We start from the raw sequence: 12,236 nt of genomic DNA, 5'->3' as shown, positions 1-12,236 counted from the left end.
CGACCTAAGGTGCATTTGGCATATTCGTTTTAATTAAATAAAGTTTTAATGAATTAATAAGTGAAAGTATATTTACCATTTCAGAGACAATATGAAATAATGAAGGTTAGATTGATACAACTAAATATTTTATTAAAAAGTGATTTTACAGATAAAAATGTAATACAAAAATTCAGCATGTAGTAGTAGCTTCATGCCGCAAACATGTTGTAATGAAAAGCTTGTATTTTGTTAGAAGACTACAATATTATAGAAACCCATTTATGTTATTGTGCAGGGTAAATAAGTCGGTTGTTATACACTGGACAAAAAAGGGTCACCAGATGGATTTAACTAAGCAAAAAAGCCTTACATTGAATAATTACTGCATGGATGATTGTTTCAGCTGTCAGCAAGTTATTTAACCCTCTAACCCCTGGGTGTCCTGTTTTTGGTTATTTTTGTGCGGCTTTTTTTTTTAGTGGGGTACTGGGTTGGCAGGGACCACGACAGCTTTCTGCTGTCGTTTTGGGCACGGTGGTCGCTTCAGTCTGGGAGTTTACTGTTTGCAGCCTTGCAAAGGCGAGGTACTGATGGTCAATTATTGGGTGTTGTCTTGGAAGAGAACCGTTTAAATGCCAATTTTGATTAAAATATCAGTTTAATCAGCCCAATCAAGGATCACACATCTTTCTGGGATTTGCCGTTCGGCTAATTGTTGGAGCACAGCCGGTTGGGCATTTGGATGTGTGCTTTGGGGAGTTGAAGGTTGGGTTGTCCTGCTGAGGTGGCGGTGGTGTTTTGGCATTGTTTAAGTGTTTAGCTAGGGTCCTGACGTCCGTAGCTTTTGTGAGTAGTGTATATTGAACATAGGAAGTGAACACATGTATTAGTTATTGCTGTGATATGGAGCAGGTCTAGGATTTAATAAGTTACGCTGCTTCCAACTCCTTTCTGGATGTACCCCAGTTAGGGATGGGCGATATGGCTTAAAATCTATATTGTAATATATTACAGCCCCCTGCGATATCGATATATATGTATGTATATAGCACATTTGGTATGTAAATGAAGAATAATTTTAAAGCAAGTTACAAACGCTCCTAATTTGGCTGCTGACATATGCAGTAACATATTGTGCAATTTTCGGTTGTATTATTCTGTCAAAACTATTATTATTCTGTTACTTACTGTTAATAGCTGGTTACGTTCTGTTGTAATATTCCGTTAGAATATACTAAGCACTTATTCTTCTGAGGATACTTTACATTCTTTTTGGGCAATACTACAAATAATGCTATCGATCCAATAGCAAGTAATGGGCAGTATTGGCCATATCGGGTATATCAGTATTGAGGCGGCATGGCGTAGTGGGTAGAGCAGCCGTACCAGAAACCTAAGGGTTGCAGGTTTGCTCCCCGCCTCTTGACATCCGAATCGCTGCCGTTGTGTCCTTGGGCAGGACACTTCACCCTTGCCCTCAGTGCCGCTCACACTGGTGAATGAATGATGAATGATAGGTGGTGCTCGGAGGGGCCGTAGGCGCAAATTGGCAGCCATGCTTCCGTCAGTCTACCCCAGGGTAGCTGTGGCTATGAAAGTAGCTTACCACCACCAGGTGTGAATGAATAATGGGTTCTCACTACTCTGTGAAGCGCTTTGAGTGTCTAGAAAAGTGCTATATAAATATAATAAATTATTATTATATCAATAGTGATAATTAGATTTTTCCTGATCATTAAATTATTACAATTTTGATCACAATTTTTATCTGACAAAAACACAGGATGGCTGTTTAACAATATCAATTCAATATTTAAACTCTTTCCTACTATTGGCTCTGATCTATAAATGTTTTATTATTTTGCCCAAAAAGAAATGATTTCTTGAGTTTGTACACAATAACAAAAAAAACAATATTGTTTTAAGAAACAATATTTCTTAGTGATGAAAAATATTGATGTTGGTGGTTACACCAGGATCAACCATATACTATATATGTATATTATATTACATATGAAAATACACAATGATGAGAAACCGTTTACCTGCTCCGTTTGCAGGAAGAGTTTCTCTAAAAAAGCATCTATGACCACACACATGAAATCACACATGGAAGAGAAGCGTATATCGTTACTGTCGATATTTATATAGATCCGCCCACTTTAGTTTACATTCTCGAGCACGAGCTTTGTAGTCCGTGGTTAGCATATCTTGCTATGGTGTTTAGCAAATATTTGTCCTCCAGTATTAAAAATAATTGTAAGAAATGTAGTTTATTTGCTGCCATGGAGGCGAGGATTGCTGACTAAGAAGTGGCTTTACACTCTGGAGGGGCGCTGCTCAGAAGAATGCTGCAGTGCGTTGAGAACATGTTTGTTTGAATAATCAACATACGTTACCACGATATAACAATAGTATTAAAAGCTCTATTGTTGGCCAAATTTATAATATTTGTATCGTATATTGTCGGTATCGCACATCAAACTTTAATTGATCCAGTTAGTAGCTTCTCACCTGGTCGTAAAAAGTATGTTTTATTTGTTACAGTAGAACTGACATGCATCAAGACAAGGCTGCACGATTTTGAGAAAAAAACCTAATTGCGATATTTTCCCTACCAAAATTGCAATTGTGATTGGATTTGAGATTTTTATATTTTTTACATAAGAATTAGAAAACAATGAGGGGAAGGAAGACATGTTACTTTTAGTCCGTCAATTATCATACTTGTCTCAAGGTGCCACATAGAACAATGTGCAATAGTTTACTTGAAAAAGTATTTGGCTGCTTTATGCAAACAGACTCAGAGCTTTGGTCTACATCATGCTCTTAAACTGAATAAATAACCGATAACAACTATGCAGTGTTTATAATGTAATAATTATACCTAATAATTAGGGTTGTAACGATTGATTGATACAGCAATATATCGACTTATATTCCTAAATTTCAAGTACAAGAAATAAGTATCAATCCAATATAATTTCAAAAGGGATTTAATCAATATTATCAATTCTAGAAAAAGAAAAACATGTAATTTAAGAACGGTAGACTTTATACGAAGTTTAGCACTTATAATAATAAATATGTTAAACGTTAACTCCATTTTCCCGTCTGTAGTGTCACCAAAACAATAATGGCGGTTGAGAAAGGTCATAACAATCGCAAACGCCACAAGACAAATAATGTAATATCTGTGACAATCAGAATCAGAATCACTTTTATATTCCCCGAGGGGAAATTAAGATTTTCAGCACAATCCCATTCAGACTGAGGCCAAGGGAAAAAAACGTCATAGCCATAACACACATAAACATGTGTAAGAGGGAAACATCAAAGAACACAAAAAGCATTAAAAGAGCAGAGCTGATGCAACCAGACACTTCTACACACAGCCACAAAAGTAAAACAAACAAAAAAACATACACTGTGGTTGCCTCTGCGGTGTTCCACACCATCGTCTGCTGGGTTGGGGGGAGCATGGCCAGAGACCGGAGCAGACCCAACAAAGCAACCAAGCGAGCCGACTCCACCCTCGGCCGCCCACCAACTCTCGGCCAGTGTCCAGTCTGCAAGGATGAGTGAGGATACGTCCAAGGAGATTATGAGTTGTCCGATACCTGCTCATTCAGCCAAGAAACTGTGAAGCTTGTTCGTCCCGGCGCTCAGCGCCAGCTCCGCAGCTCTGTCTCTTCATCCGCATTTCCTCCAGTCTCTCCAAACGGACTCTGGTGTGGCAGAGACCCAGCAGCTGGTCCCCATGGCCAAAAGGCTCACGGGAGTCAGATCCAGAAGTTCACAAAAAAGCACCGCAGAAGTCACGAAAGTGCCACCCCTTGTCACACAGTCCCAAAGGGTCCTGAACCAAAAGGCAAAAAAAACAAAAACACACACACATGAAAATAAGAGGGAAACATCAGGAACACAAAAGGATGACACAAGAGCACAGAGCTCCTGCCAACAGCAGCCACTACAGCAGCGCCATCTTGGACAAGTGTTTCTGCGTACCTATAAGAGGTGGTGCGAGACGTGTGCAAGAGTGGCAGACTAGTGAACGGAGTTCTGCGAGAGTTTGGGTGTCTGTGTGTTCAGTATTTAAACGTGTGTTTCCAATCCCTGAGTTTGTTACCGCTTCTTAAGAAAGCGTCTTGTGAGTGTATCTCTGACTGTCTCTCTTTCTCCACTGCCGGGGTTTCAGCTATTATAGCACAATTGCAAAAGCGACAATAAATACAAATGACACAACACAATGATGAAGCCGCAACACAACTTTAAACCACTGAAGACGTGGCCGACACAATGGAAGTGACAGTGGTGCAAGTAATTACGACGCACTGACTCCGGGAACACAAGGGGAAGTCATTTGATGATAAATAAATAAATAAATAGAAGAGATGGATGAAGGAGGTTATAGAAATTAAGAAATCAGGGACAAACGCCATCAACAGCGATGGGGGGCATACATGCTACTGCACACCTGGGTTGCTGTCCGTCATTGGCGACGCGAGGGGAACTTTATGTAGCAAATGTTGGTTACTGTACTTTTATTAAAAATTGCTTGATGAGCAGAAAAGGTCTGCCCTTGGTAATTCAACCTTAAGAGTTGGTTGCATTTTATTCAATTGAGATGTGAATGCATTGACCATTAATTGTTGTTACTTTCTTGTTTGTATCTATAATTAATTTATACTTGATTCCCTTACAAGAAATAACAGGAATATAGGAAACTTCACCTGCAGTGTCCAGCATCCAGTATTTATTTCACAGTCACGCTGCTTGATTTGTTTCGCTAAACAGTTACTAAATGGATTGCAACTCACTGAATCGTTTCATATCGTTCAAAAATAATAATTTCGTCCCCGAATTGTATCGGGAACCACAAATATCTAAGCGAAATAATCGTTGTTAAAACAGATCGTTACACCCCCAACAATATTGCCAGTAACCATTTAAAAAATATATAATATTTTATTCCTCATGAGTTGTTTAGCATTGTACTCTAATTGGAAGGTTAAAACTTTATCCTAAATAATCACACAAAAACGCCTCCCTATGGAGGTGTTTAGGGCACGTCCAACCGGTAGGAGGCCACGGGGAACAGGACACGTTGGGAAGACTATGTCTCCCGGCTGGCCTGAGAACGCCTCGGGATCCCCCGGGAAGAGCTGGACGAAGTGGCTGGGAAGAGGAAAGTCTGGGTTTCCCTGCTTTGGCTGCTGCCCCCGCGACCCGACCTCGAATAAGCGGAATAAGATGGATGGATGGATGAATCACACAAAAAATAAGATGGACTAATCATTTCTGTAAGCAAAATTGAATTTCCCTTTGCTAAGGTTTGTGCAAACGATGCCACAGTAAATGCGTGCTGTAACCAGAGCTTATGCATTCAGTAAAGTGTTACTTTTTAACAAAATTCTGCAAAATCCCTTTACAGAACAGCGACACATGAAGCAAAGCGCAACAACATTTTAACCGGACTCATATTGATTAGTTAGGGCGTTACATCATCACAGAAGAGGATGTAATAACGTTCAGAACAAATGGTGTTCAATGCAACCATCTTCTCCTCTCATTCACTAACCTGTTGTACAGATGTGGGCCGTTTGCCAGTGAAGGCAGTTGGAGTTCCCCTGTGTCATCTTTATTTTTATTGCTGCTTGCAGGGAGTGTCTCATGCTTTGGGTCAATGCTTCCAACTACGTTAGTCTCTACACAGGCACAGTTATAATTTGCAGGGCCTGGTATCAGTCAGATGCAGCTGCACTTGTGTTTTATCAGAACTTTCTTACATCAATTTCTTCCATTCACACTCTTTGTGCGTTTCTTTTTAGCTTTATTGGATCTAACAGCTGCCATGGAAAATCCCAAGCAGCAGCTGTGGGGCGATGATTTATTATTGCATATGTTTCTTCTACAGGCTACAAAATGCTTAAACATAGTATGACAACCCTTACCAAAATTGTTTTGCGCCCACTCTTTTCTGCCTCTATGACACCGTCACTACGAATAAACTAGTGTCAGACCATGCAATATTTTTAGGCTAGTGCTGTGATAATTAAATAAATGAACCAATGAACAAGTGTCATGGTGGTCTGCTTTCAACTGCCCCACCCTTCTCCACAATACCCTAACAATGTCATTTATCCCTGTGTTGTCAATTGACTTCATGAATTCCTGAGCCCCTGAGCAATGACAAACCACTTCAGGTGTAATACCTGAGGTTATGTTGTTCAAATTGGCCTTCAAACCGACTGACGTGTCCAAAAAGTAGTCGTGGACTTGAGGTAACCTGACCGCAATGTGCAGAGCATCTGTCACAGCTCATTAGTGTTTGGACCAAGTAAAGTAGACTGATACAAGTAACTCTTTGCTTCACTTGGACCCTCACTAAACAGGAAGCCCACAGCTGAGTGCACCCGTAAGCACTTTGGCTGTTCAAACACCTTTTCCAATGTTAGATTCCACAGACCTACAATAAAGCCAAAATTATTTATAGTGGCCAAGCCTTTTTAAGGGTCATGTTTTGTTTTTGGAAGATCATGCAATTGGGCTGGTCTCTGTGATTCCGAGTATTCAGTCCAGCGGCAATCGGTTGCCTTTCTGCATCTGATGAATACTAATTCAATTTCCTGCTCATTTTTCCACAGGAGACTTGAGTCCACTGAAACCTTTCTTTGTACCAGATAACTGTTATTTTCAATCTTCTGCCTTGTCCGGTTTTAGATCCAACTCACTTGTTTTAATCTAATATTTGCAACATTGTTTCTATGTAACTATTTCATTTACAAATGCACTCTTTTATTATTTAAAATAGTTTATTCTATTATTTGATAGCATGGCCAGACAATAATACACAACAGTGACAAATAATATATTCTCAGAACTCTGCGGCCAGATGAAGACGGGCATCTGACTATTTTGTTGGGTTTCAGGCGATGGTCTAGAGCCCCATTAGGCTATTGTTTATTTACCCGCATCAGTGCAGATTTAGGTGTATTTTGAAAGGTTTAGAGGTAAATAAATAAGCGATCATGAAAGGTTAGTGCATGTGCCTCACAATACGAAGGTCCTGAGTAGTCCTGAGTAACTTTCTGTGTGGAGTTTGCATGTTCTCCCCGTGACTGCGTGGGTTCCCTCCGGGTACTCCGGCTTCCTCCCACCTACAAAGATATGCACCTGGGGATAGGTTGATTGGCAACACTAAATTGGCCCTAGTGTGTGAATGTGAGTGTGAATGTTGTCTATCTGTGTTGGCCCTGTGATGAGGTGGCGACTTGTCCAGGGTGTACCCCGCCTACCGCCCGAATGCAGCTGCGACCCCAAAAACGGGACAAGCGGTAGAAAATGGATGGGATGGATGGATGAAATAAATACAAAAATAATGGATTTATCTAACACTCTTAAGAAAGATTTAAACCATTCATCATCACCAAGACGTTTTCCAGCTCGCTACGACCTCACTTGATTTGACACTCACATGGAGAAGAAGATTGGATCAGGCACATCCCATATTGAGATCTGGAGGGGTCCACAAAATAAGCATTAATCGGTGAAAGACAATGTTGGACTTATTAGTGCAACACTAAGTAACCTATTTGATTGACATAATGAGTCCCGTGACGCTAATGAGAAAAAGGATACGTTTGTTTGCAGTTGATTTCCTGCTATAAAATATTGGTCTGTCATCTACCATTCATGTCTGCAGTTGTTTTTATGGTGTGAAGTTCATATTTTGTCTCATTATTTAGCCATTGATGTCTCTGTTGTTCAGCAATGTTTGCTACCGATATCAAAATTCTGTACATGCTGTTGTTGAGCCTATGAGAGATTTATTCACCTAGTTTGTAAAAACTGTTAAGGATATTTTCTTGATGCTAACGAATAACACCAAAGACGGTATAATGTGGTCATCTGTGTTGAATAAAGCACTTCTTACCTGCACAACAACAACTAAGTTTTTACTTTCTGTTATGAAAATCGACAACGAAAATACGCTGGATTGGACCAACAATAACAATATTTATTATTGGGACTTAAGATGATGTTAGTTTATTTGCACAACCAGGTCTTCATAGTTATATTTAGGCATAGCAACCACAAAAGAACAAAAACTATTGCGATCTCTTGTCCTTTTTTTACGTTTAGTTCTGATCTCAAACACAACTAATATACTAGAGAATAATCTCGATTGCATCCCATAAAGTTTCCCAAACAAAAATTCTCAAACAAACATTTTACAAAGTGATCGCTGCAGACAAAAACATGGTCCGATTGTATTCCACTATATGATAAAAGTGATATTTTTAAGAGCTTTGCTTTCCCCCTGACTTTATTAACTTTATGAACCACTTATTTTGGGACGCTATGAAAGCTCTTTCCTATCTCTCTATTTGACGACAGGAACAACCAAGAACAGAACCGCAATTTGGTATTTTCTATTCAAACTCTAATGCTACGCTCAAGCAGGCTGACGATCATCTGAATTAAGCCGTGAAGAAGAAAAACTGATGTGACGTCATATGCAATCCAGCATTATTTATTAATCATTCATGAAAATAGACTTCATCCCAGGATATTCATCATCCATCTTACCCTTAACCCCCACCCTCTGCTGATAGCTTTGCTGGAAAATCCATGGAGAAAAAGATAAAGCCTAAACACTTGATAGATGATCAGAGCTATCAAATCAGGGTGGATGTGTAGCAAAAATTATCTTTAAGTTCAGCATTTATCCTTTATCTATTACCTTAAAATTAGCATCGTAACTCCTTTGAGACACCTTTTTCCAGTAGGTCCATATGTGTGACAGGGAAAAAGCTGCATAAATCTCCACACCCTGAATATAAGAACCGGATTAAGAGGGTTTTTTTTAGGGTGTAAGGTACTTTTATGAGTCAACACGGTACTTTAAAGGTATTGCCGCTGTTTCACTCACTATTCCATATACCAAATTATTTTCTTGTGTACATTCTTTCAACAAATTCGAAAAGGTAGATTTTTTAATCGAAGAGAAATTACCAAGTTTACAAATTTGTTGGCTGATATGGACCAGAGAGAGTAAACTAAAGGTGTGAAAAACCTTTTTACAGCGGCTGTACATAATCCACATAGTAGCATCAAACGGTAGATTTTTCCTTCTTTACATGCAGAGCAGGTTGAACGAACTGTAGTGGTGGTCAGACGCAAAGCTGATGCTGAGAATGGGAATAATCAATCAAAATGTATTTATATAGCCCTAAATCATAAGTGTCTCAAAGGGCTGCACAAGCCACAACGACATCCTCGGCTCAGATCCCACATCAGGGCAAGAAAAAAACTCAACCCAATGGGATACAATGAGAAACCTTAGAGGAGACCGCAGATGTGGGGACCCCCGCCCTCCTGTGCGACCGGTGCAATGGACGTCGAGTGGATCTAGTTAATAGTGTGAGAGTCCAGTCCATAGTGGGGCCAGCAGGAGATCATCTTGAGTGGAGACAAGTCAGCAGCGCAGAGACGTTCCCATCTGATGCACAGATGAGTGGTCACCTCGGGTCCCGAATTTGAACAGCTCGGGCCTCATCTGTGGTCACCTAATAACCTCTCCACGCAGGAGAGGGGGGCAGAGCAGAAAAGAGACGGCAGATCAACTAGTCTAAAAGGGGGGTCAATTTAAAGGCTAGTGTGTACAAATGAGTTTTAAGATTGGACTTAGATGCTTCTACTGAGGTAGCATCTCTAACTGTTACTGGGAGGGCATTCCAGAGTACTGGAGCCCGAATAGAAAACGCTCCATAACCCGCAGACTTTTTTTGGGCTCTGGGAATCAGCCGGAGTTCTTTGAACGCAGATTTATTGCCGGGACATATGGTACAATACAATACAATCAGCAAGATTGGATGGAGCTAGACCCTTTAGAATTTTATATCAGGGAACAGGGAACATAAAATAAAACGAGTAGTTCTTTACAAAAACCTTTCCTTACAAAAACCTTTCAATGAGTTTTGACTTTATTTTTGTCAGACATTAATTGAAAATGGATGGATGGATGGATTAATTGATGATAACACATGGATCAGATTACATTTACCTTACCTTACCTAAGTCACTCCATTCAGAGTTCATAAAATATCAACGATAATTGCTATCGGTAGAAAGTTAAAAAGAAGTAAATACCTTATTTGGAAGCAATACGTTCTCGATTCTACAGTATATCTGAGTTTATATGGTATTTTTTCCCACCTTACTATGAGTAACTAAGGGAGAGATCTTTCCTCAGAGGTGTTGAAAGCCTCGTCTATAGCTCTTCACTTCTTTTCACATTTCCTCATTAGCAGCTTTTCAGTCCGCTGTAAAAATAGTCATGATGGTTTCAAAAGGAGCTCTTACACTCAAAATACTTTTTCCTGACACTGAAAAATTATTTTTTACGTATCAGACCCCTTAAGAAAGCACCTTCTGTCTTAGCAGAGCATCATGAAAATGAATTAATTTCACCACATTCCATTACACTGCAATCCAACTGTTTTTTTGATTTAGCTAATGGGAACCAGATATGTGTCACTACAGTTAATATGTCTCTCCATTCACAATACACACTTAACCTATTTGTTTTTGTAGCATGTTATATATATTTTAGCGTTGTTGTTTCTAGTCAGCAGTAAGCTTGTTTGCAGTCATTTGCTGTCCACAACATAAGGTACCCCTGCGCAATCCACTACAAGAACTGTCCCACCTAAAATAACTATGCTCAGTTGTCTTTCATCTTGTGAGCACAGCTTCGTTGTTAATCTGGCTCGGTTACCGAATCGCTGTGACGTGATATTGCATCATCCACATCCAATTAACTGTGGCATTCTCTCTCTTTCAGAACTCAATGAATCTTCCTCCAGACAAAGCTCGCCTGTTGAGGCAGTATGACAACGAGAAGAAGTGGGAGCTCATCTGCGATCAGGTGGGTCCCTCTGATCTGATCTTATGTAAACACCATACAGTGATGTCTTATTATTGCAAGCCTGCCAATTTGCAAATCAAATGAGTTGCAATACAAGAGTTGTATCCAAAAATTCTGCCTTGACATGGAGGCTCCCCTTGACAACCCACTTGCTTGTTTTTGTTCTGGTATTTTGTAGTGGTACAGAACTGTGGTGCAGAACTGTTACCTATTGAGCTAGATGAGCCAGGCAAATGAGAGCAGTCTAGCCCACCTACAAAGTCCACCTTTTCAGTTCAGCATCATGGCTGCCAAGCGCTAGACAAAGAAAGGACTAAGCTTCCTGGAGCTACGGAAGAAAGACTGACCTTCTCTTTGGAATGATAACTACGTAGTCTGTAGACTAGAGATGGGAATTTGACTGCATTTCCTTGACCGACCGGGGGTAAAATTACGGATGAATTGATCAATTTATTGTTTGGAGCGAATGGGAGAAATTGTCATGGAATGTTCTGAGCTCCTCTTGATGCCAGTGTTGTAATGAGTAGATTCCTGGAGAAATTGCCAGAGTGTAAATTTCGCTTAGTTTTCCATAAATGCTCGTCTATGAGACTGAGACAGAATCAACAGTGCTTCTGTTGGTTGTAGCCAAGTACTGTACTCTATTTTAGACACCTGAACATTAGACCTATAGGAAGTTAAAATATAAATTTAGTCTATCCAGAAAACATCCTTTTCCGGGAAGACTTGATTTTGGGAGTGTGTCTGTAGGAATAGTTGTCAATTCATCCAGATAGAACAATTGTGCACTGAGGCACAGTCATGCTTATACAATACATTGCCCTCTGTTTATATAAGGTTCAAAGCATACAATTGTACAAGATGAAGAATTGTGGTTAAGGAGGCAACTAACCTTTGATTAGTTAATTGTTTAGGACAGAGGTTTTTAAAGTGTGAGGGGGGCCTTCCGTGGAATTTGTTTGCCAGGAAACTTTACAAAGAACATTTAGTTATATCAAAGGCAAAATAGATTTCAAGTTCCTACTGTGGGGAGTAAACACAGTTTGGGGCAGACCTATTCAAGTGGCAACCCACGGGCCAAAACCGGGCCCGCCAAAGCTTTTCATTTGGCCCACCGAACATCGGCCAAATAGGCTTGATGAATTCATTAAAACTAAGGTTGATCATGTATGTCATACACCCGCCACCCCGCAGGGGAAACAGCGAGACATATGTGTAACAATGAAGCAGCAGTGGGGTGAATAGAAGATTACTACTCATTCCAACCTGAAAAAAATATGAATAAATAGCAAAATTCTGACTTTTAACAACGACTGGACAA

General features: G+C 39.9%; 1 protein-coding gene across 4 annotated transcripts in view; it reads left to right on the top strand.

Moving 5' to 3' along the window:
- Positions 1 to 12,236, top strand: part of fmnl2a (formin-like 2a) — a 98,370-nt gene that overhangs the window by 28,275 nt on the left and 57,859 nt on the right. For all 4 annotated transcript variants that reach the window (XR_009816489.2, XR_009816490.2, XM_061971518.1 and 1 more), the window contains exon 2: positions 10,832 to 10,915. Coding sequence is in view for 2 of the 4 variants with exons in the window: in XM_061971518.1 (XP_061827502.1) it covers positions 10,832 to 10,915 (84 nt within the window). In the remaining 2 variants the exon portion in view is untranslated. The remainder of the gene's footprint in view (positions 1 to 10,831; positions 10,916 to 12,236) is intronic.

This window comes from Nerophis lumbriciformis, linkage group LG13, assembly GCF_033978685.3.
Source record: "Nerophis lumbriciformis linkage group LG13, RoL_Nlum_v2.1, whole genome shotgun sequence".
NCBI classification, from domain to species: Eukaryota; Metazoa; Chordata; class Actinopteri; order Syngnathiformes; family Syngnathidae; genus Nerophis; species Nerophis lumbriciformis.
Note: the sequence above shows the minus strand (reverse complement) of the source record. Positions and strands in the feature narration are given on the sequence as shown.